General features: G+C 45.1%; 1 protein-coding gene across 1 annotated transcript in view; it reads right to left on the bottom strand.

Moving 5' to 3' along the window:
- The window catches only part of LOC110520833 (voltage-dependent calcium channel gamma-7 subunit-like), a 35877-nt gene extending 9253 nt beyond the window's left edge, over window positions 1–26624 (bottom strand). Inside the window, exons 1-4 of the mRNA XM_036968585.2 lie at window positions 26356–26624; window positions 7908–8103; window positions 7324–7410; window positions 4856–4996 (exon numbers count right to left, since the gene is read on the bottom strand). Coding sequence (XP_036824480.2) covers window positions 4856–4996; window positions 7324–7410; window positions 7908–8103 — 424 coding nt within the window. The 5' untranslated portion in view covers window positions 26356–26624. The remainder of the gene's footprint in view (window positions 1–4855; window positions 4997–7323; window positions 7411–7907; window positions 8104–26355) is intronic.
- Between the last annotated feature and the right edge of the window lie 476 nt (window positions 26625–27100).

Genomic DNA, 27100 nt, shown 5'->3' with positions numbered 1-27100 from the left:
AGCAGCTTTCAGTAAAGAGTTAGAGAAGACCTTCCTCATTGGAAAAACTCCACATACAACATTAAAATACCACTCTTCTGAGCAAACCATTTATACAACATTAAAATGCATGTGATGCCCCATATGTGAAGAATGTACAATTAGAACGCACGTAGAGCCACATACATATATGGTGTATGAGCATCTGTTCTGTACACCGGGAGCCTGTCAGTCAGTATAGGCTGTGAATGTAAAAGGAAAGTGCATGGAAACCATGTCCTGTCAGTTATAATGTAGAGGTTCATCATCTTTACCTAAATAAGTAACACTGGCATACTAAAATACACTCACTCACTCACTCACAGACAGACAGACAGACAGACAGACAGACAGACAGACAGACAGACAGACAGACAGACAGACAGAGATGCATGCAAGGGGGACCGAGTTTGCGAAACACTGCTGTGTTACAAACAAACCACAGCATAGGCAGGAATGTGATTATCTGCTTTTTGGCCTTAAATAATATACCTGTTTTTCCTAACATATCATAGGTGAATTGTTATGTTTTGAATGCCATTCTTGATATCTTCTCATCTCTCTCTCTCTCTCGCTCTCTTCCATAGAGAGAATATGGAGCACCCTCATCACTGCTGCCTCCTGGTCAGGAGAGTGAACTACAAAGCAGAAATGTCCCCAAACAGCTTCACAGAGGATAGATATTTCTCTGATTTACAATACAAAATACACTACCAGTCAAAAAGTTTGGACACACCTACTCATTCTAGGATTTTTCTTAACTTTTTATGGCTGCAGGGGCAGTATTGAGTAGCTTGGATGAAAAGGTGCCCATTGTAAATGGCCAGCTCCTCAGTCTCAGTTGCTAATATATGCATATTATTATTAGTATTGGATAGAAAACACTCTAAAGTTTCCAAAACTGTCAAAATATTGTCTGTGATTATAACAGAACTGATATTGCAGGCGAAACCCTGAGGAAAATCAAAACAGGAAGTGGCTTCTATTTTGAAAACTCCATGTTCCATAGCCTCCCTTTGCTGGATTTAAAGGGATATGAACCAGATTCCTTTCCATATCGCTTCCTCAAGGTGTCAACTGCCTTCAGACATAGTTTCAGGCTTTTATTTTGAAAAATGAGCCAGAACGATAACATCGCGTCAAGTGGTCACATGAGTTTTGCACCCGCAACAGAATTTGGACAGCCATTGTTTTCCCCTCTCCTACTGTGAAAGACATTTGTGGTTGATATATTATCGATTATATATTTTAAAAACAACCTGAGGATTGATTATAAAAAACATTTTACATTTTTCTGTGGAAAAATCTGCATTGTCGTGACCGCTCCTGTGGATTTCTGAACATAACGCGTCAAACAAACGGAGGTATTTTGGATCTAAAAATAATCTTTATAGAACAAAAGGAACATGTGTTGTGTAACTGGGAGTCTCGTGAGTGAAAACATCCGAAGATCATCAAAGGTAAACAATTAATTTGATTGATTTTCTGATATTCGTGACAGAGCTACCTGATGCTAAGTGTACTTAATGTTTTATCGTGCGATCGATAAACTTACACAAACGCTTGGATTGCTTTCGCTGTAAAGCATAATTTCAAGACAGGTGGATTAACAAAAGGCTAAACTGTGTTTTGCAATATTGCACTTGTGATTTCATGAATATAAATATTTTAGGTAATATTATTTGACTGTGGCACCATGCTATTCAGCGGTTGCTGATGACAATTATTCCGCTTAAGGGATGGGTAGCGTTAAGAAGTTAATTTGTACTATTTTCTACATTTCTACATTGTAGTGAAGACATCAACACTATAGAATAACACATATGGAATCACGTAGTAACAAAAAAAGTGTTAAACATATCAAAATATGTTTTAGATTTTAGATTCTTCAAAGTAGACACCCTTTGCGTTGAGGACAGGTTTGCACACCCTTGGCATTCTCTCAACCAGCTTCACCTGGAATGCTTTTCCAACAGTCTTGAAGGAGTTCGCACATGCTGAGCACTTGTTGGCTGCTTTTCCTTCACTGTGCGGTTCAACTTCACTGTGCGGTTCAAAACCATCTCAATTGGGTTGGGGTTGGGTGATTGTGGGGGCCAGGTTTTTGAATGCAACACTCCATCACTCTCTTTCTTTGTCAAATAGCCCTTACACAGCCTGGAGGTGTGTTTTGGGTCATTGCCCTGTTGAAAAACAAATTATAGTCCCTCTAAGCGCAAACCAGATTGGATGGCGTATCGCTGCAGAATGCTGTGGTAGCCATGCTGGTTAAGTGTGCCTTGAACTATAAATAAATCACAGACTGTGTCACCAGCAAAGCACCCCCACACCATCACACCTCCTCCTCCATGCTTCACGGTGGGAACCACACATGCGGAGATCATCCGTTCACCTATTCTGCTTCTCACAAAGACATGGTGGTTGAAACCAAAAATCTCAAATTTGGACTCATCAGACCAAAGAACAGATGATTTCCACTGGTCTAATGTCATTTGCTCATGTTTCTTGGCCCAAGCAAGTCTCTTCTTATTATTGGTGTCCTTTTGATGTGGTTTCTTTGCAGCAATTCGGCCATGAACGACTGATTTACGCAGACTCCACTGAACAGTTGTTAGAGGAATTAAATTCCTATATGTTTAATACCCAATTCAATTAATACACTCAGCCCATTTTTAAGGATTTGTAAGAAGCTTATTTGCATAAAATGGGCGGAGACCAGTCTAAAAATCAAGCACTAGCGTTTATTCTCGAGAGTACTGAACATGATACAATTTACAACAGGTTATAAACTGAAAATGACGTCATTAGGTTTCAAACTGTCCCGTCTCTCCTCCACCCTGGAACAATGGCAGTATAGTTCTCAAGCCTTCCTACATTGACCCCCACCAGTATAGATAATGTATGACCAAGCCAAGGTCTTCCTGTGTAGATAAGCATTCTAGCCAGTCTGACGATATGTTCATTCGTTTCTACCAAGTCATTGTTCTAATTCTTGATTATAATTACACACATTATATTCAGTACTAGGATTAAAATAAAATTCATACATCTATACAGTAACATAATAGTATTCTGATTAGTCAGTCCTGATTGAAATGTATACATAATTAGTCATTATTGATCAAAAATCCATTAACAACAGTGGATATTGAGATGTGTCTGTTACTTGAATTCTGTGAAGCATTTATTTTGGGCAGCAATTTGAGGTGCAGTTAACTCTAATGAACTGCAGCAGAGGTAACTCTGGGTCTTCCATTCATATGGCGGTCCTCATGAGAGCCAATTTATCATAGAGCTTAATGGTTTTTGCGACAGCACTTAAAGAAACTTTCAAAGTTCTTGACATTTTCCGGATTGACTGACCTTCATGTCTTAAAGTAATAATGGACTCTAGTTTCTCTTCGCTTATTTGAGCTGTTCTTCCATAATATGGACTAATATTTACCAAATAGGGCTATCTTCTGTATACCACCCTGTCACAACACAACTGATTGGCTCAAACGCATTAAGAAGAAATACCACAAATGAACTTTTAACAAGGCACCCCTGTTAATTGAAAGGCATTCCAGGTGACTACCTCATGAAGCTGGTTGAGAGAATACCAAGAGTCTGAAAAGCTGTCATCAAGGCAAAAGGGTGGTTACTTTGAAGAATCTGAAATATAAAATATATTTTGATTTGTTTAACACTGTTTTGGTTACTATATGATTACATATGTGTTATTTCATAGTTTTTGATGTCTTCATTATTATTCTACAATGTAGAAAATAGTAAAAATAAAGAAAAACCATGGAATGAGTAGGTGTGTCCAAACTATTGACTGGTATTGTATGTCGAGCCATTGTCAACAGAAATTCCTGATGACACCAGTGATTGTTCTGCTCAACTTGACCTTATTCAGAGATATTATTTGCAGTAATAATGGTCAGAACCTGTTCAGGTGGTACAGAAGACATCCAAAAGTAAAAATTGAGCAATGATGGAGTGGCTAGGCTGAAACAGGATGAAGACAGCAATAATCAATCACAGTTGGAAGGAGACAGAGGGGGCCAGATATGAATCATCACACACAGATAAGCCTTGTTCAAATTAACATGATTCAGGAGTGACAGAGGATATGGACACATACAGTAATAATCAAGGCCAGATGGAGTGGCCTATTTACCTGAGAGGATGGATGAAGGCAGTAATAATCAAGGCCAGATGGAGTGGCCTATTTACCTGAGTGAATGGATGAAGGCAGTAATAATCAAGGCCAGATGGAGTGGCCTATTTACCTGAGAGGATGGATGAAGGTAGTAATAATCAAGGCCAGATGGAGTGGCCTATTTACCTGAGAGGATGGATGAAGGCAGTAATAATCAAGGCCAGATGGAGTGGCCTATTTACCTGAGAGGATGGATGAAGGCAGTAATAATCAAGGCCAGATGGAGTGGCCTATTTACCTGAGAGGATGGATGAAGGCAGTAATAATAAAGGCCAGATGGAGTGGCCTATCTACCTGAGAGGATGGATGAAGGCAGTAATAATCAAGGCCAGATGGAGTGGGCTATCTACCTGAGAGGATGGATGAAGGCAGCAATAATCAAGGCCAGATGGAGTGGGCTATCTACATGAGAGGATGGATGAAGGCAGTAATAATCCAGGCCAGATGGAGTGGCCTATCTACCTGAGAGGATGGATGAAGGTAGTAATAATCAAGGCCAGATGGAGTGGCCTATCTACCTGAGAGGATGGATGAAGGCAGTAATAATCAAGGCCAGATGGAGTGGCCTATCTACCTGAGAGGATGGATGAAGGCAGTACTAATAAAGGCCAGATGGAGTGGCCTATCTACCTGAGAGGATGAAGAAGATCCCGGAGACGAAGGCAAGGATGGTGCGCTGGGGCCGGATGTGTCCGATGTTACTGATGACAAAGGCCGTGAAGACGAAGAGCAGAGACACCATGGGGAACGGAGTGGCCGTCCGCACCATCTCTACAGGGTCACAGTGTTAGAGGTTAGAGGTCATAGCAGAGACACCATGGGGAACGGAGTGGCTGTCCGCACCATCTCTACACGGTCACAGTATTAGAGGTCATAGCAGAGACACCATGGGGAATGGAGTGGCTGTCCGCACCATCTCTACACGGTCACAGTATTAGAGGTAAAATGTTATGCGCTAACCATAATAGAGAGCAATAGTAATGGCGTCTTTTTGTAGGTATCAACTTCGCCATGGCTCATTGGCCAAAGCTTATTGGGAAATTAATTGGGGTTTTGGATAAATGCCAAAAATAAGGTATGTTGTAAACAGAGACTTAGGGAGACCTTACACGTTTTGTTCTATGAGATAATCATCAGCTAACGTCACTTTTTGTGAGTTTTTAAGCATTTACAGTTGAAGTCGGAAGTTTACATACACCTTTGCCAAACTCAGTTTTTCACAATTCCTGACATTTAATCCTAGCAAAAATCCCTGTTTTAGGTCAGTTAGGATCACCACTTTACTTTAAGAATTTGAAATGTCAGAATAATTGTAGAGAGAATAAATCATTTCAGATTTGATTTCTTTCTTCACATTCCCAGTGGGTCAGAAGTTCACATACACTCAATTAGTATTTGGTAGCATTGCCTTTAAATTGGTTAACTTGGGTCAAATGTTTCGGATAGCCTTCCCACAATAAGTTGGGTGAATTTTGGCCCATTTCTCCTGACAGAGCTGGTGTAACTGAGTCAGGTTTGTAGGCCTCCTTGCTCACGCACGCTTTTTCAGTTCTGCCCTCAAATTTTCAATGGGATTGAGATCAGGGCTTTGTGGTGGCCACTCCAATACCTTGACTTTGTTGTCCTTAAGCCATTTTGCCACAACTTTGGAAGTATGCTTGGGGTCATTGTCCATTTGGAAGACCCATTTGCGACCAAGCTTTAACTTCCTGACAATGTCTTGAGAAGTTGCTTCAATATATCCACATATTTTTCCTCTTTAATGATGCCATCTATTTTGTGAAGTGCACCAGTCCCTCCTGCAGCAACGCACCCCCACAACATGATGCTGCCACCCCCGTGCTTCACGGTTGGGATGGTGTTCTTTGGCTTGCAAGCCTCCCCATTTTTCCTCCAAACATAACGATGTTCATTATGGCCAAACAGTTCTATTTTTGTTTCATCAGACCAGAGGACATTTCTCCAAAAGGTACGATCTTTGTCCCCATGTGCAGTTGCAAACCGTAGTCTGGCTTTTTTATGCCGGTTTTGGAGCAGTGTTTTCTTCCTTGCTGAGCGGCCTTTCAGGTTATGTCGATATAGGACTCATTTTACTGTGGACATAGATACTTTTGTACCTGTTTCCTCCAGCATCTTCACAAGGTCCTTTGCTGTTGTTCTGGGATTCATTTGCACTTTTCGCACCACAGTACGTTCATCTCTAGGAGACAGAACGAGTCTCCTTCCTGAGCTGTATGGCGGCTGCGTGGTCCCATGGTGTTTATACTTGCGTACTATTGTTTGTACAGATGAACGTGGTACCTTCAGGAGTTTGGAAATTGCTCCCAAGGATGAACCAGACTTGTGGAGGTCTACAATTGTTTTCCTGAGGTCTTAGCTGATTTCTTTTGATTTTCCCATGATGTGAAGCAAAGATGCACTGTCTGAAGGTAGCCCTTGAAATACATCCACAGGTACACTTTCAATTGACACAAATTATGTCAATTAGCCTATCAGAAGCGTCTAAAGCCATGACATAATTTTCTGGAATTTTCCAAGCTGTTTAAAGGCATAGTCAACTTAGTGTATGTAAACTTCTGACCCACTGGAATTATGATACAGTGAATTATAAGTGAAATAATCTGTTTAGAAACAATTGTTGGAAAATGTACTTGTGTCATCCACAAGGTAGTTGTCCTAACCGACTTGCCAAAACTATAGTTTGTTCACAAGAAATTTGTGGAGTGGTTGAAAAATTAATTTCAATGAATCCAACCTAAGTGTATGTAAACTTCCGACTTCAACTGTATGTAATCATAACAAACACATAAATTACAAAGCTGCTTCATAATAATGAATACATGCCGTGTTAACTGACTGCTATTATCTCATAGAACAAAATGTAGAAGATCTCCTAAACCTCTGTTAACCCTAGAACTGATTTTTTTGGTCTGTTTATCCAAAACCCCAATTAGTTTCCCCATAGGCTTTGGCCAACGAGCCATTAATGGCTGAACAAACCAGAAGTAACTCATTTCCGTTTTTTAGGGCTACAAGTTGGTGAGCTGTATGCTGAGTGTGCAGTGTAAAGCTGTAAGTGTAGGGTACAGTATACTCACTCAGAATATTAGCAGTATTCTCTGTGGTGATCTCTATCTCTGGCTCAGTGAAATACTCTGACGCCACACATCTCCCGTTCTCTGTCCCTGAGAGAGAAGGGAAAGAAAGAGGAGTGTGTAAAATTGAGGCTTGCATGAGAAAGAGAGAGGGAGGCAGATACATACATACAGGGGTCGACTGGAACCAAAAATCTGTCCTACCATTTCTAACACAATGGACCATTTTTTTCTATGAGCCCCTCACACCGGCCCATTTTGTTATTTGAGGCCCCCATGTTTTGCCAGTTAATTATAATTTTGCACAAAGAAAACAAGTTAGGCAAAAAATGGACCAGCCCTTCTGGCAATTTCCCAAAATGCCAGATGGCCAGTCTGCCCCTGCATACGTTAATGAAAAAATAATATAGTATATAAAATTGAGATTGTGAAGTTGCACTGATATAAGGTCCGTTTATTGTTTTCCCCTAATGGTTAACGTTCAGATTTAGAAGGAGTGAACTGATCCTAGATTGACTATGGCTAATTCTATCCGGAGCAGATTGGTCAGTTCACCACTGCTATTGAGGGTCAGAGGTCATATGTACCCGCCACGAAGCAGACCCTCCAGAGGCCAGAGTGCAGGGCCATCTTGACCTCCATGCTCTGGTTCTGCTGCAGCACGATGCCCTCCTCCATCAACAGCCAGTAGTCTGTAGACACAGCCACGCCCACCAGCAGCAGACCACACGCCCCAAACACCGTGGACAGGATGGTCAGCGCTCTGCTACTGCACGAACTCATCTAGAGACAGAGGGAGAGCGGGAGGAGAGGAGGGAGTGGAGGGAGGGAGAAGGAGAGAGAGCAAGGATAAGTCAGACTTATTGCATGAAGTCTTCAGAGAGGAGCGAGAGACAAAGCAAAGTGAGAGACAGAGAACTCTTTTAATTTTAAGTCAGACTTTTAGATTAAACTAATTTACAGAGAGAGAGAAAGAGAGAGGGAGGGAGACAGATACCTCGTTCAGAAGTCATGCTGAGAGAAAGAGAGAGAGAGGGAGACAGGTACCTCATTCAGAAGTCATGCTGAGAGAAAGAGAGAGGGAGGGAGACAGGTACCTCATTCAGAAGTCATGTTGAGAGAAAGAGAGAGGGAGGGAGACAGGTATCTCATTCAGAAGTCATGCTGAGAGAAAGAGAGAGGGAGGGAGACAGGTACCTCGTTCAGAAGTCATGCTGAGAGAAGGAGAGAGAGAGGGAGACAGGTACCTCGTTCAGAAGTCATGCTGAGAGAAAGAGAGAGGGAGGGAGACAGGTACCTCGTTCAGAAGTCATGCTGAGAGAAAGAGAGAGGGAGGGAGGGAGACAGATACCTCGTTCAGAAGTCATGCAGAGAGAAAGAGAGAGAGAGAGGGAGGGAGACAGATACCTCGTTCAGAAGTCATGCTGAGAGAAAGAGAGAGAGAGAGGGAGACAGGTACCTCATTCAGAAGTCATGCTGAGAGAAAGAGAGAGGGAGGGAGACAGGTAACTCGTTCAGAAGTCATGCTGAGAGAAAGAGAGAGAGAGGGAGACAGGTACCTCGTTCAGAAGTCATGCTGAGAGAAAGAGAGAGGGAGGGAGACAGGTACCTCGTTCAGAAGTCATGCTGAGAGAAAGAGAGAGAGAGAGGGAGGGAGACAGATACCTCGTTCAGAAGTCATGCTGAGAGAAAGAGAGAGGGAGGGAGACAGGTACCTCGTTCAGAAGTCATGCTGAGCGAAAGAGAGAGAGAGGGAGACAGGTACCTCATTCAGAAGTCATGCTGAGAGAAAGAGAGAGGGAAGGAGACAGGTACCTCATTCAGAAGTCATGCTGAGAGAAAGAGAGAGGGAGGGAGATAGGTACCTCGTTCAGAAGTCATGCTGAGAGAAAGAGAGAGAGAGGGAGACAGGTACCTCATTCAGAAGTCATGCTGAGAGAAAGAGAGAGGGAGGGAGACAGGTACCTCGTTCAGAAGTCATGCTGAGAGAAAGAGAGAGAGAGGGAGGGAGACAGATACCTCGTTCAGAAGTCATGCTGAGAGAAAGAGAGAGGGAGGGAGACAGGTACCTCATTCAGAAGTCATGCTGAGAGAAAGAGAGAGAGAGGGAGACAGGTACCTCATTCAGAAGTCATGCTGAGAGAAAGAGAGAGGGAGGGAGACAGGTACCTCATTCAGAAGTCATGCTGAGAGAAAGAGAGAGGGAGGGAGACAGGTACCTCATTCAGAAGTCATGCTGAGAGAAAGAGAGAGAGAGGGAGACAGGTACCTCATTCAGAAGTCATGCTGAGAGAAAGAGAGAGGGAGGGAGACAGGTACCTCATTCAGAAGTCATGCTGAGAGAAAGAGAGAGGGAGGGAGACAGGTACCTAATTCAGAAGTCATGCTGAGAGAAAGAGAGAGGGAGGGAGACAGGTACCTCGTTCAGAAGTCATGCTGAGAGAAAGAGAGAGAGAGGGAGACAGGTACCTCATTCAGAAGTCATGCTGAGAGAAAGAGAGAGGGAGGGAGACAGGTACCTCGTTCAGAAGTCATGCTGAGAGAAAGAGAGAGAGAGGGAGGGAGACAGATACCTCATTCAGAAGTCATGCTGAGAGAAAGAGAGAGGGAGGGAGACAGGTACCTCATTCAGAAGTCATGCTGAGAGAAAGCGAGAGAGAGGGAGACAGGTACCTCATTCAGAAGTCATGCTGAGAGAAAGAGAGAGGGAGGGAGACAGGTACCTCATTCAGAAGTCATGCTGAGAGAAAGCGAGAGAGAGGGAGACAGGTACCTCATTCAGAAGTCATGCTGAGAGAAAGAGAGAGGGAGGGAGACAGATACCTCGTTCAGAAGTCATGCTGAGAGAAAGAGAGAGGGAGGGAGACAGGTACCTCATGCAGAAGTCATGCTGAGAGAAAGAGAGAGGGAGGGAGACAGGTACCTCATTCAGAAGTCATGCTGAGAGAAAGCGAGAGAGAGGGAGACAGGTACCTCATTCAGAAGTCATGCTGAGAGAAAGAGAGAGGGAGGGAGACAGATACCTCGTTCAGAAGTCATGCTGAGAGAAAGAGAGAGGGAGGGAGACAGGTACCTCATTCAGAAGTCATGCTGAGAGAAAGAGAGAGGGAGGGAGACAGGTACCTCATTCAGAAGTCATGCTGAGAGAAAGAGTTTATTTCTAAATCACCGTTTGTAATATTAACCACTACACAACATGTCAGGGGCTACAGTAGCTTGAATACCACACACACACACACACACACACACACACACACACACACACACACACACACAGATACATGTGGTTTTCAAACACTTGTTAAGTTTCACATGTACATTTTTCAGGTGTTTTCCCTCATGACATTTTTTTTACTAGTTTATTTTTTTTACCACTTCCAGCTACATCTGAGGGGTATTCCAGAAATATGGTTTAACAAATTCAGGATTTCCTGAACATATCAGGCTTGTCTTAACCAGATGAGGAAGTCCAGGATTTCTTGGTTCATTGAAGTTATTCGGCTGAAGTGAAGCGCAGATTGGTTGACCAGCTGGCGCGTGCACGCAACATTCAAAAAGGTCCTCATTTCGGTGACAGAAAAAATGACAGATATGGAGTCAAAAGACAGAGCCCAATATTTCAAAAGTCTAGAACAAGAAACAATTGTACAACACAACAAATATGTTAAGATATTTCTCCCAAAAGTAATACATCTGCTGCCACAAAAGCCAGAGAGGGAGCCTGGCAGAAAATTACAGACAGTGTTAAATGGTTCCAATATCTAACAGGCCTAGTTTACACATATGGCTAATTAGGAACAATGCTTTCACTTTATAGAGCACTGTTACTGCAGCGCTGGTGGGTAATATGTCAATTGAAGTAACATATGTCACAATTGCAATGGTAGGACCATTCCATAGCCTATGTAGGATAAAGACTAATGTATTGAATTCATAGAGTGCTTCTCGTGACAACACCGGCAGCAATGTTGTTCAATGTTTAGTTGTAAGCCCATGGGAGTCAGATCATCTGACAAAAGAAGGAAGGAAGATCATTGAATTCAATGACTGTTTGTGAAAATGATTTGGTTTGGTGAAAGTTTAGGCTGTTAAAGTTGTTTCAATTCACGTAACCTCCTTCATTTGGTCCAGAGGGTGCTTGAATGGGAGATCTGTGGCCATCTATAGCACCAATGATGTTTGGAAAATCTGCGGGATGAATTAGGCGATGTACTATTTTTATCATGTTGCCTAGATTTATTAATAATTTGAGATTAGCAAAGCATCGCTGGCAGTCAACTGATTGTACCTGCATTCTATAAAAGTTATCCTTGATTATATGGACAACTTGATGGCCAGGGAATGCAACACAGACATAAAAAAACATATTCTTCTTTACATACCGTTGCCTTGCCATATAGTTCAGCATCGCCCACATTGTACAGGACATTTCCAGTGGCAAGAAAATCTCTAAGCAATACACATAGTTGACCTAGCAGTCGACGTGAAACCGCGTTGGGTTACATTTGCTATATATGGGTTGAGTAAATTTTCTAGATATATGAGTGATTGTGCGGAAAAACGATAACGTTCAAAAGTAGATTTTTCTGAATGATCTAAAGGATATATTTGAGGTCCAAAAATGTGTTCCCTTTGTAAAGTACGGCAAACAATGCAGGCTCCGGTGTCAAGTGGATTTTCCAAGGAGACAGGCCATAGTGAAGAACAAGAATCTGATGATAAGGCTCTCTTTCTGGAGAAAATTCAGAGATTGCACAAATTCTGGTTTTGACAGATCTCGCTAAATCACAAATCCGGCTTTTTGGTACACCCGTCTGGGCTCCCATTTGGGGAACAACCAGAAACGACCCTGCTTAGTTTCAGAGGCAAACCAGCAGTGGGATGCAGGGTACCATGATGCTGGAATGTGCCAACACTTGAAAAAAGGCAGTGACAGCAAATGCCAGGGTAAAGTAACCAACTATAGGGAAACCTGCAGGAAAGAGAGAGGCGTTTTATTTAATTACGGTATCATACCAAATGTTTCACAGAAAATATTTGTTTTGCATCCATTTACAAATGATGTACTCTTGCGTTGAAAAATGGTTTGCAATATATATTTTACTATCAATACATTTGGGTATTGAAACATATGTTTTGCTTTCAATATCATTTTTTTTGTTTGCAATACTAAGAATTGTGTTTTTGGTCATCAGTTTTTTAAATTGATATTTTAATGGCACAAAAAGTAAGTTACTCACTAGTAAATTGGCGGCAATCCTTAATTGAAACTTTAACAAAGTGGGCTCCCCGGCACAGTTTAGGTAAAAAGCTGATGGATGGGGCTGGAGAAATGCAACCACTCTGGAATCCATAGCCTGCGCTCTGGACTGACCATCCATGATATCAAAATTATAGTTTTAACCCATATAGTTTTTAAGCTATACAGTGTTTGTTTTCATTTACTTGGTTTACAAATATTGGAGTAAATGTGGAGTTTTCTTACATGTGAGACTGCAAATTAGATTTTCACTTTCACATGTGGAATTGCAAGTTCACATGTGAAAAACAATCATATGTGAAAGTTAGATTTTTACATTTGATTCCACATGAGAAAGTGAGATTTCCACATGTAAAAGTTTTGTGAGGCACATGTGAAAAGATGGTGTTAACATGTGAACTCTAAATGTAATACATGTGAAAACAGCTATCTCACATTGAAACTGCAAATTTGACATGTACTTTTTTGCAAGGTCACACAAATGTGTAGTTTTGTCGATAAAAAGGAGTTATAACACATCCATTTGGGAACCAATCGCAGAAAAGATCGAAGGGCAGAGAGATGATGAGGGCCAAGTTAATGATCATTAACAAGCACACACACAGGTTCCATTGTGATTCCGACATTAACTTTCCAGGCCTTAGTGCTTGTTGACTGGCCAACACTGCACTGCATATCTTCCCTCCCCAGTCAGCACGCTGAGTGTGTGTGTGTTAATTCACCCTGTGTGTTCATTCATCACCCATTTGCGACACAATCGGAGGGATGAATGGAGAGGGAAGAGTGAATGGAGCCTGTCCACTGCTCTTGTACACTGCTGTTGTCCATTGTGTCCTCACATCACCCTGAAGAGTCATTTGGTCAGTGGTCCTCAATGCTGTTTCAGAGTAACTGTCTTCGTCGGAGATGAGCTTCCAGTCTATGCTCAGTTTCCCATTTATAACACTAATGGTTAAGGATAGGATGTGGAGAGGGGAACCTGATTCTAGACCTGTGGCTTTGGGCAGCATCTACCCAGAGTGACATCCCACTGGAAAAGCATGCTGGGAGAAAAGGCATATCTTTTGGATGTGCTTATTGTGCAGTGAATGGAGCGAATGGAGAGGGAAGGAGGGATGAATGGAGAAGGAAGGAGGGATGAATGGAGAGGAAGGAGGGATGAATGGAGAGGGAAGGAGGGATGAATGGAGAGGGAAGGAGGGATGAATGGAGAGGGAAGGAGGGATGAATGTAGAGGGAAGGAGGGATGAATGTAGAGGGAAGGAGGGATGAATGTAGAAGGAAGGAGGGATGAATGGAGAGGGAAGGAGGGATGAATGGAGAGGGAAGGAGGGATGAACGGAGAGGGAAGGAGGGATGAATGGAGAGGGAAGGAGGGATGAATGTAGAGGGAAGGAGGGATGAATGGAGAGGGAAGGAGGGATGAATGGAGAGGGAAGGAGGGATGAATGTAGAGGGAAGGAGGGATGAATGGAGAGGGAAGGAGGGATGAATGGAGAGGGAAGGAGGGATGAATGTAGAAGGAAGGAGGGATGAATGGAGGGGGAAGGAGGGATGAATGGAGAGGGAAGGAGGGATGAATGGAGAGGGAAGGAGGGATGAATGGAGAGGGAAGGAGGGATGAATGGAGAGGGAAGGAGGGATGAATGTAGAGGGAAGGAGGGATGAATATAGAGGGAAGGAGGGATGAATGTAGAGGGAAGGAGGGATGAATGTAGAAGGAAGGAGGGATGAATGGAGAGGGAAGGAGGGATGAATGGAGAGGGAAGGAGGGATGAACGGAGAGGGAAGGGAGGGATGAATGGAGAGGGAAGGAGGGATGAATGTAGAGGGAAGGAGGGATGAATGGAGAGGGAAGGAGGGATGAATGGAGAGGGAAGGAGGGATGCATGTAGAGGGAAGGAGGGATGAATGGAGAGGGAAGGAGGGATGAATGTAGAGGGAAGGAGGGATGAATGGAGAGGGAAGAAGGGATGAATGTAGAGGGAAGGAGGGATGAATGGAGAGGGAAGGAGGGATGAACGGAGAGGAAGGAGGGATGAACGGAGAGGGAAGGAGGGATGAATGTAGAGGGAAGGAGGGATGAATGGAGAGGGAAGGGAAGGATGAATGTAGAGGGAAGGAGGGATGAATGGAGAGGGAGGAGGGATGAATGGAGAGGGAAGGAGGGATGAATGGAGAGGGAAGGAGGGATGAATGGAGAGGGAAGGAGGGATGAATGTAGAGGGAAGGAGGGATGAATGGAGAGGGAAGGAGGGATGAATGGAGAGGGGAAGGAGGGATGAATGTAGAGGGAAGGAGGGATGAATGGAGAGGGAAGGAGGGATGAATGGAGAGGGAAGGAGGGATGAATGGAGAGGGAAGGAGGGATGAATGGAGAGGGAAGGAGGGATGAATGGAGAGGGAAGGAGGGATGAATGAAGAGGGAAGGAGGGATGAATGGAGAGGGAAGGAGGGATGAATGTAGAGGGAAGGAGGGATGAATGGAGAGGGAAGGAGGGATGAATGGAGAGGGAAGGAGGGAGGAATGGAGAGGGAGGAGGGATGAATGGAGAGGGAAGGAGGGATGAATGTAGAGGGAAGGGAGGGATGAATGTAGAGGGAAGGAGGGATGAATGGACAGGTAAGGAGGGATGAATGGAGAGGGAAGGAGGGATGAATGTAGAGGGAAGGAGGGATGAATGGAGAGGGAAGGAGGGATGAATGTAGAGGGAAGGAGGGATGAATCGAGAGGAAGGAGGGATGAATGGAGAGGGAAGGAGGGATGAATGTAGTTGGAAGGAGGGATGAATGGAGATGGAAGGAGGGATGAATGTAGAGGGAAGGAGGGATGAATGTAGAGGGAAGGAGGGATGAATGTAGAAGGAAGGAGGGATGAATGTAGAAGGAAGGAGGGATGAATGGAGAGGGAAGGAGGGATGAATGTAGAGGGAAGGATGGATGAATGGAGAGGGAAGGAGGGATGAATGTAGAGGGGAAGGAGGGAAGAATGGAGAGGGAAGGAGGAAGAATGGAGAGGGAAGGAGGGATGAATGGAGAGGGAAGGAGGGATGAATGGAGAGGGAAGGAGGGATGAATGTAGAGGGAAGGAGGGATGAATGGAGAGGGAAGTAGGGATGAATGGAGAGGGAAGTAGGGATGAATGGAGAGGGAAGGAGGGATGAATGGAGAGGGAAGGAGGGATGAATGGAGAGTGAAGGAGGGATGAATGTAGATGGAAGGAGGGATGAATGGAGAGGGAAGGAGGGATGAATGGAGAGGGAAGGAGGGATGAATGTAGAGGGAGGAGGGATGAATGGAGAGGGAAGGAGGGATGAATGGAGAGGGAAGGAGGGATGAATGTAGAGGGAAGGAGGGATGAATGGAGAGGGAAGGAGGGATGAATGTAGAGGGAAGGAGGGATGCATGGAGAGGGAAGGAGGGATGAATGGAGAGGGGAAGGAGGGATGAATGGAGAGGGAAGGAGGGATGAATGGAGAGGGAAGGAGGGATGAATGGAGAGGGAAGAAGGGATGAATGTAGAGGGAAGGAGGGATGAATGGAGAGGGAAGGAGGGATGAATGGAGAGGGAAGGAGGGATGAATGTAGAAGGAAGGAGGGATGAATGGAGAGGAAGGAGGGATGAATTGAGAGGGAAGGAGGGATGAATGGAGAGGGGAAGGAGGGATGAATGGAGAGGGAAGGAGGGATGAATGTAGAGGGAAGGAGGGATGAATGTTAGAGGGAAGGAGGGATGAATGTAGAGTGAAGGAGGGATGAATGTAGAAGGAAGGAGGATGAATGGAGAAGGAAGGAGGGATGAATGGAGAGGGAAGGAGGGAATGAATGGAGAGGGAAGGAGGGATGAACGGAGAGGGAAGGAGGGATGAATGGAGAGGGAGGAGGGATGAATGTAGAGGGAAGGAGGGATGAATGGAGAGGGAAGGAGGGATGAATGGAGAGGGAAGGAGGGATGAATGGAGAGGGAAGGAGGGATGAATGTAGAGGGAAGGAGGGATGAATGGAGAGGGAAGGAGGGATGAATGGAGAGGGAAGGAGGGATGAATGTAGAGGGAAGGAGGGATGAATGGAGAGGGAAGGAGGGATGAATGTAGAGGGAAGGGAGGGATGAATGGAGAGGGAAGGAGGGATGAATGGAGAGGGAAGGAGGGATGAATGGAGAGGGAAGGAGGGATGAATGTAGAGGGAAGGAGGGATGAATGGAGAGGGAAGGAGGGATGAATGTAGAGGGAAGGAGGATGAATGGAGAGGGAAGGAGGGATGAATGGAGAGGGAAGGAGGGATGAATGGAGAGGGAAGGAGGGATGAATGGAGAGGGAAGGAGGGATGAATGTAGAGGGAAGGAGGGATGAATGTAGAGGAAGGAGGGATGAATGGAGGAGGTAAGGAGGGATGAATGGAGAGGGAAGGAGGGATGAATGTAGAGGGAATGAGGGATGAATGGAGAGGGAAGGAGGGATGAATGTAGAGGGAAGGAGGGATGAATGGAGAGGAAGGAGGGATGAATGGAGAGGGAAGGAGGGATGAATGTAGATGGAAGGAGGGATGAATGGAGATGGAAGGAGGGATGAATGTAGAGGGAAGGAGGGATGAATGTAGAGGGAAGGAGGGATGAATGTAGAAGGAAGGAGGGATGAATGGAGAAGGAAGGAGGGATGAATGGAGAGGGAAGGAGGGATGAATGTAGAGGGAAGGAGGGATGAATGGAGAGGGAAGGAGGGATGAATGTAGAGGGAAGGAGGGAAGAATGGAGAGGGAAGGAGGGGTGAATGGAGAGGGAGGAGGGATGAATGTAGAGGGAAGGAGGGATGAATGGGAGGGAAGTAGGGATGAATGGAGAGGGAAGGAGGGATGAATGGAGAGGGAAGGAGGGATGAATGGAGAGGGAAGGAGGATGAATGGAGATGAAGGAGGGATGAATGTAGATGGAAGGAGGGATGAATGGAGAGGGAAGGAGGGATGAATGGAGAGGGAAGGAGGGATGAATGTAGAGGGAAGGAGGGATGAATGGAGAGGGAAGGAGGGATGAATGGAGAGGGAAGGAGGGATGAATGTAGAGGGAGGAGGGATGAATGGAGAGGGAAGGAGGGATGAATGTAGAGGGAAGGAGGGATGCATGGAGAGGGAAGAGGGATGAATGGAGAGGGAAGGAGGGATGAATGGAGAGGGAAGGAGGGATGAATGGAGAGGGAAGGAGGGATGAATGGAGAGGGAAGAAGGGATGAATGTAGAGGGGAAGGAGGGATGAATGGAGAGGGAAGGAGGGATGAATGGAGAGGGAAGGAGGGATGAATGTAGAAGGAAGGAGGGATGAATGGAGAGGAAGGAGGGATAAATGGAGAGGGAAGGGAGGGATGAATGGAGAGGGAAGGAGGGATGAATGTAGAGGGAAGGAGGGAGAATGTAGAGGGAAGGAGGGATGAATGTAGAGTGAAGGAGGGATGAATGTAGAAGGAAGGAGGGATGAATGGAGAGGAAGGAGGGATGAATGGAGAGGGAAGGAGGGATGAATGGAGAGGGAAGGAGGATGAACGGAGAGGGAAGGAGGGATGAATGGAGAGGGAGGAGGGATGAATGTAGAGTGGAAGGAGGATGAATGGAGAGGGGAAGGAGGGATGAATGGAGAGGGAAGGAGGGATGAATGTAGAGGGAAGGAGGGATGAATGGAGAGGGAAGGAGGGATGAATGGAGAGGGAAGGAGGGATGAATGTAGAGGGAAGGAGGGATGAATGGAGAGGGAAGGAGGGATGAATGGAGAGGGATGGAGGGATGAATGTAGAGTGAAGGAGGGATGAATGGAGAGGGAAGGGAGGGATGAATGTAGAGGGAAAGGAGGGATGAATGGAGAGGAAGGAGGGATGAATGGAGAGGGAAGAGGGATGAATGTAGATGGAAGGAGGGATGAATGGAGAGGGAAGGAGGGATGAATGTAGAGGGAAGGAGGGATGAATGGAGAGGGAAGGAGGGATGAATGGAGAGGAAGGAGGGATGAATGTAGAGGGAAGGAGGGATGAATGTAGAGGGAAGGAGGGATGAATGGAGAGGAAGGAGGATGAATGGAGAGGGAAGGGAGGGATGAATGGAGAGGGAAGGAGGGATGAATGAAGAGGGGAAGGATGGAATGGAGAGGGAAGGAGGGATGAATGGAGAGGGAAGGAGGGATGAATGTAGAGGGAAGGAGGGATGAATGGAGAGGGAAGGAGGGATGAATGGAGATGGAAGGAGGGATGAATGGAGAGTGAAAGAGTGAATGGAGCCTGGCTTTGTGAGCGAGGGATTGGAAGGGATGGAGGCAGGCTGGTGGAGAGGGACTTAAAGAGCTGGGAGAAGGGAATTAAGAATAGGGAGGAGAGAGAGACAGATTCAACAGAGGGAAACAGATAAGAAGACAAAGGCAGGAAGGAAGACAGAGAGACAGTGAACGGAGGATAACTATGGAAACGGCTAGCAAAACTCTACATTCATATGTTATTTGTACTACTGATTTGCTGTTGTGGATTATTTGGTGCTAATTACTTTAACATACTGATGAAATGGTGTTGCTCAGAGACTGTCTCCCTCCTAATTGGATATCCTTCTCATTCTCTCCTTCTCCCTCTATTTCAACATGCCATTGTGTTTCTTCCTTTCTCCTTCTCTCTGTTTCTTTCCTTCTCTTCACGTCTTCCCCTTACTTCTTTCTCCCTCTCACATCTTAATTTTCACCCTCTTCCCAATGTTTTCCCCTCCCCTCCTCCTCCATTCCTCAGTGTCCTTCCCTCTCTTCTTCTCTCCTCCACCATGTTCACCCGGTCCTGTGTTTTCTCTCCAGTCTGTGTGGTGACTCAGCGGAGCCCCCAGAGCTGAGTGGAGACGCATGGGCCTGGGGGGCGACATTGTGTGTGTGTGTGTGTGTATGTGTGTGTGTGTGTGTGTGGGGGGGGGGGGGGGGGGGGGGACATGACAGTACAGAATCTGGTGCTAGATAACGAGGACCAGTCAGAGACATTCATTCACAGATACAGATTAGAATAGATCTGACTAAAGCCAGAGACATGGAAAACAGAGGAGGGGGAACAGAACGGACTAAAGACAGAGATATAGAAAGAGGAGGGGGAATAGCTAGAAGAGAGCCAGAGAGAATAGGAGGAGTGACTAGAAGAGAGCCAGAGAGGAGAGGAGGATCAGAGATATGATGAGAGAGGAGAGGAGGAGTGACTAAAAGAGAGAGACAGAGAGGAGAAGAGGAGTGACTAGAAGAGAGACAGAGAGGAGAAGGAGAGATATGATAAGAGAGGAGAGGAGGAGGAGAGATATGATGAGAGGATAGGAGGAGTGACTAGAGGAGAGACAGAGTGGAGAGGAGGAGGAGAGATATGATAAGAGAGGAGAGGAGGAGGAGGAGAGATATGATAAGAGGATAGGAGGAGTGACTAGACGAGAGACAGAGAGAAGAGCAGGAGTGACTAGAATAGAGACAGAGAGGAGAGGAGGAGGAGAGATATGATAAGAGAGGAGAGGAGGAGGAGAGATATGATGAGAGGATAGGAGGCGACTAGAAGAGAGGCAGAGAGGAGAGGAAGAGGAGAGAAATTATGAGAGGATAGGAGGAGTGACTTGAAGAGACAGAGAGGAGAGGAGGAGTGACTAGAAGAGAGACAGAGAGGAGAGGAGGAGGAGAGATATGATGAGAGGAGAGGAGGAGGAGAGATATGATGAGAGGATGGGAGGAGTGACTAGAAGAGAGGCAGAGAGGAGAGGAGGAGGAGAGAAATTATGAGAGGATAGGAGGAGTGACATGAAGAGACAGAGAGGAGAGGAGGAGTGACTAGAAGAGAGACAGAGAGGAGAGGAGGAGGAGAGATATGATGAGAGGATAGGAGGAGTAACTAGAAGAGAGACAGAGAGGATAGGAGGAGTGACTAGAAGAGAGACAGAGAAGAGAGGAGGAGTGACTAGAAGAGAGACAGAGAGAAGAGGAGGAGTGACCATAAGAGCGACAGAGTGGAGAGGAGGAGGAGAGATATGATGAGAGGATAGGAGGAGTGACTAGAAGAGAGGCAGAGAGGAGAGGAGGAGGAGATATGATGAGAGGATAGGAGGAGTGACTAGAAAAGAGACATACAGGAGAGGAGGAGTGACTAGAAGAGAGACAGAGAGGAGAGGAGGAGGAGAGATATGATGAGAAGATAGGAGGAGTGACTAGAAAAGAGACATACAGGAGAGGAGGAGTGACTAGAAAAGAGACATACAGGAGAGGAGGAGGAGAGATATGATGAGAGGATAGGAGGAGTGACTAGAAAATATACATACAGGATAGGAGGAGTGACTAGAAAAGAGACATACAGGAGAGGAGGAGGAGAGATATGATAAGAAAGGAGAGGAGGAGGAGGAGAGATATGATAAGAGGATAGGAGGAGTGACTAGACGAGAGACAGAGAGAAGAGCAGGAGTGACTAGAATAGAGACAGAGAGGAGAGGAGGAGGAGAGATATGATAAGAGAGGAGAGGAGGAGGAGAGATATGATGAGAGGATAGGAGGCGACTAGAAGAGAGGCAGAGAGGAGAGGAAGAGGAGAGAAATTATGAGAGGATAGGAGGAGTGACTTGAAGAGACAGAGAGGAGAGGAGGAGTGACTAGAAGAGAGACAGAGAGGAGAGGAGGAGGAGAGATATGATGAGAGGAGAGGAGGAGGAGAGATATGATGAGAGGATGGGAGGAGTGACTAGAAGAGAGGCAGAGAGGAGAGGAGGAGGAGAGAAATTATGAGAGGATAGGAGGAGTGACATGAAGAGACAGAGAGGAGAGGAGGAGTGACTAGAAGTGAGACAGAGAGGAGAGGAGGAGGAGAGATATGATGAGAGGATAGGAGGAGTAACTAGAAGAGAGACAGAGAGGATAGGAGGAGTGACTAGAAGAGAGACAGAGAGGAGAGGAGGAGTGACTAGAAGAGAGACAGAGAGAAGAGGAGGAGTGACCATAAGAGCGACAGAGTGGAGAGGAGGAGGAGAGATATGATGAGAGGATAGGAGGAGTGACTAGAAGAGAGGCAGAGAGGAGAGGAGGAGGAGATATGATGAGAGGATAGGAGGAGTGACTAGAAAAGAGACATACAGGAGAGGAGGAGTGACTAGAAGAGAGACAGAGAGGAGAGGAGGAGGAGAGATATGATGAGAAGATAGGAGGAGTGACTAGAAAAGAGACATACAGGAGAGGAGGAGTGACTAGAAAAGAGACATACAGGAGAGGAGGAGGAGAGATATGATGAGAGGATAGGAGGAGTGACTAGAAAATATACATACAGGATAGGAGGAGTGACTAGAAAAGAGACATACAGGAGAGGAGGAGGAGAGATATGATGAGAGGATAGGAGGAGTGACTAGAAGAGAGACATACAGGAGAGGAGGAGGAGAGGTATGATGAGAGGAGAGGAGGAGTGACTAGAAAAGTGACATACCAGAGAGGAGGAGTGACTAGAAAAGAGACATACAGGAGAGGAGGAGGAGAGGTATGATGAGAGGAGAGGAGGAGTGACTAGAAGAGAGACATACAGTAGAGGAGGAGGAGAGGAATGATGAGAGGAGAGGAGGAGTGACTAGAAGAGAGACATACAGGAGAGGAGGAGGAGAGGTCTGATGAGAGGAGAGGAGGAGTGACTAGAAGAGAGACATACAGGAGAGGAGGAGGAGATATGATGAGAGGAGAGGAGGAGTGACTAGAAAAGTGACATACCAGAGAGGAGGAGTGACTAGAAAAGTGACATACCAGAGAGGAGGAGTGACTAGAAAAGAGACATACAGGAGAGGAGGAGGAGAGGTATGATGAGAGGAGAGGAGGAGTGACTAGAAGAGAGACATACAGTAGAGGAGGAGGAGAGGAATGATGAGAGGAGAGGAGGAGTGACTAGAAGAGAGACATACAGGAGAGGAGGAGGAGAGGTCTGATGAGAGGATAGGAGGAGTGACTAGAAGAGAGACATACAGGATAGGAGGAGTGACTAGAAGATAGACATACAGGAGAGGAGGAGGAGAGGTCCAAAAAAAAGTAAGGGAGTAATCAAGACAAGAAGTCAGATATGAAGAATGAATGGAAGAAATACACACAAGGAGTGAAGATTCAGCCCAACTCTGCAGTATTTCTAAAAGCTGTCCCCTCCCTGCTGCCGTCACTCACTGGCATTTACATTTCAGTCATTTAGCAGACACTCTTTTCCCTCACTCCCCCTCACTGATGTGATAGGCCTGGATAGGTAGACGCTATATGGTGGAAACTACTACTTACTGTGAACCAGACGCCTCCGGTTAACAGAGGGGATAACTTAAAACCTCTTGAATCTAGGGGGCACTATTTTCATTTTTGGAAAAATAATGGGTAAATGGGCTGTTTTGTCAGGACAAGATGCTAGAATATGCATATAATTGACAGCTTAGGATAGAAAACACTCTAAAGTTTCCAAAACTGTAAAAATATTGTCTGTGAGTATAACAGAACTGATATTGCAGGCGAAAGCCTGAGAAAAATCCAATCAGGAAGTGACTCTTATTTAGATCCTCTGCGTTCCTATGCGTCCCTATTGAGCAGTGAATGAGATATCAACCATATTCCTTTTTCTATGGCTTCCCTAATGTGTCTAGTGTCACAATACATAGTTTCAGGCTTTTATTTTGAAAAATGAGCCTGAACATCAACATTGCGTCAGTGGTCAGCTGAAGTCTCTCAGAGTGTTTTGTGTGTAAATGACAAATGTGGCCATTGTTTCTCTCTTTCCTACTAAGAAGCCATCTGTCCCGGTTGATATATTATCGAAGAGATATTTGAAAAACACCTTGAGGATTGATAATAAACAACGTTTGCCATGTTTCTGTCGATATTATGGAGCTAATTTGGAATATTTTTCAGCGTTGTTGTGACCGCAATTTCCGGTTGAATTCTCAGCCAAATGTGAAGAACTAACAGAGTTATTTCGGCTACAAAAATAATATTTTTGGAAAAAAGGAACATTTGCTATCTAACTGGGAGTCTTGTGAGTGAAAACATCCGAAGCTCATCAAAGGTAAACGATTTCATTTGATTGCTTTTCTGATTTTCGTGACCAGGTTGCCTGCTGCTAGCTAGGCATAATGCTATGCTAGGCTATCGATAAACTTACCCAAATGCTTGTCTTGCTTTGGCTGTAAAGCATATTTTCAAAATCTGAGATGACAGGGTGATTAACAAAAGGCTAAGCTGTGTTTCAATATATTTCACTTGTGATTTCATGAATATGAAGATTTTCTAGTAATATTTATGTCCGTTGCGTTATGCTAATTAGTGTCAGTTGATGATTACGCTCCCGGATCCGGGATGGGTAGTTACAAGAGGTTTAAAGCCATAACATTGGTGAAGGGAAATGCTTTACGCTGCAATTAAGTTCCAGTTCAACACCATGGACAGCACTCCCAATGTCCAGTTCAGCACCATGGACAGCCCCCTTCATTGTCCAGTTCAGCACCATGGACAGCCCCTTCATTGTCCTGTTCAGCACATTGGACAGCACTCTCATTGTCCAGTTCAGCACATTGGACAGCACCCACACTGTCCAGTTCAGGATACTTGGACAGCACCCTCACTGTCCAGATCAGGATTTCTGGACAGCACCCTCATTGTCCAGTTCAGCACCATGGACAGCACTCTCATTGTCCAGTTCAGCACCATGGACAGCACCCCCACTGTCCAGTTCAGCGCCATGGACAGCACTCCCACTGACCAGTTCAGCTCCATGGACAGCACCCTCACAGTCCACTTCAACACCATGGACAGCACCCTCACTGTCAAGTTCAGGCTCCTTGGACAGCACCCTCATTGACCAGCAGCACCATGGACATAACTCTCACTGTCCAGCAGCACCATGGACAGCACTCTTACTGTCCAGTTCAGAACTCTCAACACCCAGTTCAGCACCATGGACAGCACCACCACTGTTTCAAGGGGTTCTCTAGAGCTTCAGGGTGTGCAGGCTTTTCGCTCCATCCTATCACTCACACATCTGTTTCAAATAATCACCTAATTTTGATCTTCAGTCTAGGCAATGATCTGAATCAGATGTGTTACTGAAGGACTGGAACAAAAATCTGCACACCCTCTGGAAAAAACCTGTGTTAGACAGTGTGTGAAGCTGTGAGGGGTCTCTCCGTCGTGCTGAACTAACGTGAGGCCAGTCTCTGCCACTACTGCTCCCACAACTATATTCCATGGTGTGGTCACTGTTCATGGCACCTCAGGTTGAGGCTCGGAGGTGGAAAACCCTTATTTAAAAAAAGCACTTCTATGCTATGCTAAATTAGGGTTGGACTGAAAATCTACAGGACAGTAGATCTCCAGGAAGATGGTTGGGCAGCCCTGGTCTACAGAAACTAGGAGAGAGGGTCAGAGAACGAAGGAGAGTGATAACGAGAGTGAGGGAGAATAAGACATCCACTTTGTATGTTGTCTACCTCACTTGCTTTGGCAATGTTAACACATGTTTCCCATGCCAATAAAGCCCTTGAATTGAATTGAATTGAATTGAGAGAGAGAGAAGAGAGAAGTGAAAAAGAGGGTGAGAGAGGGAGAGAGAATAAGAGAAAGAGAGAAAGAGAGAATGAGAATAGATAGAAGTGAATGAGAGGGAGAGAGAATAAGAGAAAGAGAGAATGAGAATAGATAGAAGTGAATGAGAGGGAGAGAGAATGCAGTGAAAATAGGACTGGAGGGCAGGATTAGCCCCTCCAGAGTTTATAAGGCAAAGAAGACAAAGTGAAAGACTGAGGCTGAAACAGATGTAGGTTAATATAGGGAAAGACCTTGGCCCAAAAAGGCAAGGAGTACCCAACGTGAACACGCATGCCCTGGGCTGGGTGCACTCATACTGCACGCGTTAAACTAATTACTAACTACGATATAACTAAGTAGCAACAAAAACTATTCCATGTCAGAATTACTCACAGGAAAAAGCACACACACAGAGACTCTCTCTCTCTCACACACACACACACACACACACACACACACACACACACACACACACACACACACACACACACACACACACACACACACATACACACACACACACACACACACACACACACACACACACACACACACACACACACACACACACACACACACAGTGACTCATTCAGCAAGGACGTTTAGATGATGAAATTAAGAAAGCAGTGGCCACACTAAAATGACAGCACATTTAGAGAGAGAGAGAGAGAGAGAGAGAGAGAGAGAGAGAGAGAGAGAGAGAGAGAGAGATGGAATAATACAGTAGGTTACAGACCAATGTACATGAAATGACCATAATTTCCATCAGCAAGGTTTTCAGTTCACCAGTCTCTCTCCATCACCACAGCGCTGTGTGTGTTTCTACTGTTTATTATAGATACGGTAGTCCCAGTTTATATCACACGACACACACAATATGCCTCAGAATGTTGTTTGCAACCCCCTCTATTGCCACACTGTCACGCGGAGAGTTTGGAAGTGATCAACATAGGCAGACCAGGCGACAAAGAAGACTGTATCCTCCAATGCAACTCTGACAAACATTAGAGTAAGACAACAAAACATAGACATTCCAGTAACAGATTAAAGCCATCCACGACAGACACAAACCATTTTGTCATATGTTGGCTACATGACACCTGGAAAGTGTTCACAGATGTAGTTTATTATTCATATCCTTAATCCTATAAACCTCATGCAGTAGGATAAAATGGTTCAGTTAAAATGTGTTTGTATATTTTGGGTTATGAGCAAAAACACTTACCCTGGCTGTCACAGGAGCGATATCCGAATGGTGTGCGTGCTTGACAGTAATCAAGAACCTCGCGCCTGGGAGGGTTGGCTGATTTCACAGTTCTCTCTCTCTATCTCTCTGCCCCCTCTTTCACTCCCTCTCTCGATTGTGTGTGTTACCCCTTTACGCTCCTTTACCCATCCTCTCAATCTCCAACTCCCGCTCTTTTTCACTCTCACTATCTATGAGCACTGCTGCAGTGGGTCTGGAGCTACAGTATACAGTACAACAGGGACAGTGGGGGATGGAAGAAGAGAGAGGGAGTGTGAAAGGCACACAAGGAAAGAGAGAGAGAGAGAGAGAGAGAGAGAGACAGAGAGAGAGAGAGAGAGAGAGAGAGAGACAGAGAGAGAGAGATAGAGAGAGAGAGAGAGAGAGAGAGAGAGAGAGACAGAGAGAGAGAGACAGAGAGAGAGAGAGAGAGAGAGAGAGAGAGGTGGGGGGATGTAGAGGAAGGGAAATGCAGGGGAGCAAACTGCAAGTTAAAAATAATACATGTTTATTTAACCTTTATTTTGACAGGAAGTCAAAGCTGAGACCAACGTCTCTTTTCCAGATGAGCCCTGTATATAACCATAAAACACATCAAAATACAATAAACACATTAAACTACACATTCATATGCACAATAAAATACACATACTGTAATTATACAAAACGCTACACGAAAAGCAAAACACAATCATAAAAAACAGACACATTTTTCCGTAAAAAG

Source organism: Oncorhynchus mykiss, chromosome 3 (genome assembly GCF_057628025.1).
Source record: "Oncorhynchus mykiss isolate SJ-2025 chromosome 3, ASM5762802v1, whole genome shotgun sequence".
In the NCBI taxonomy this organism is placed as follows: domain Eukaryota; kingdom Metazoa; phylum Chordata; class Actinopteri; order Salmoniformes; family Salmonidae; genus Oncorhynchus; species Oncorhynchus mykiss.
This window is presented reverse-complemented; position numbering and strand designations above follow the sequence as displayed.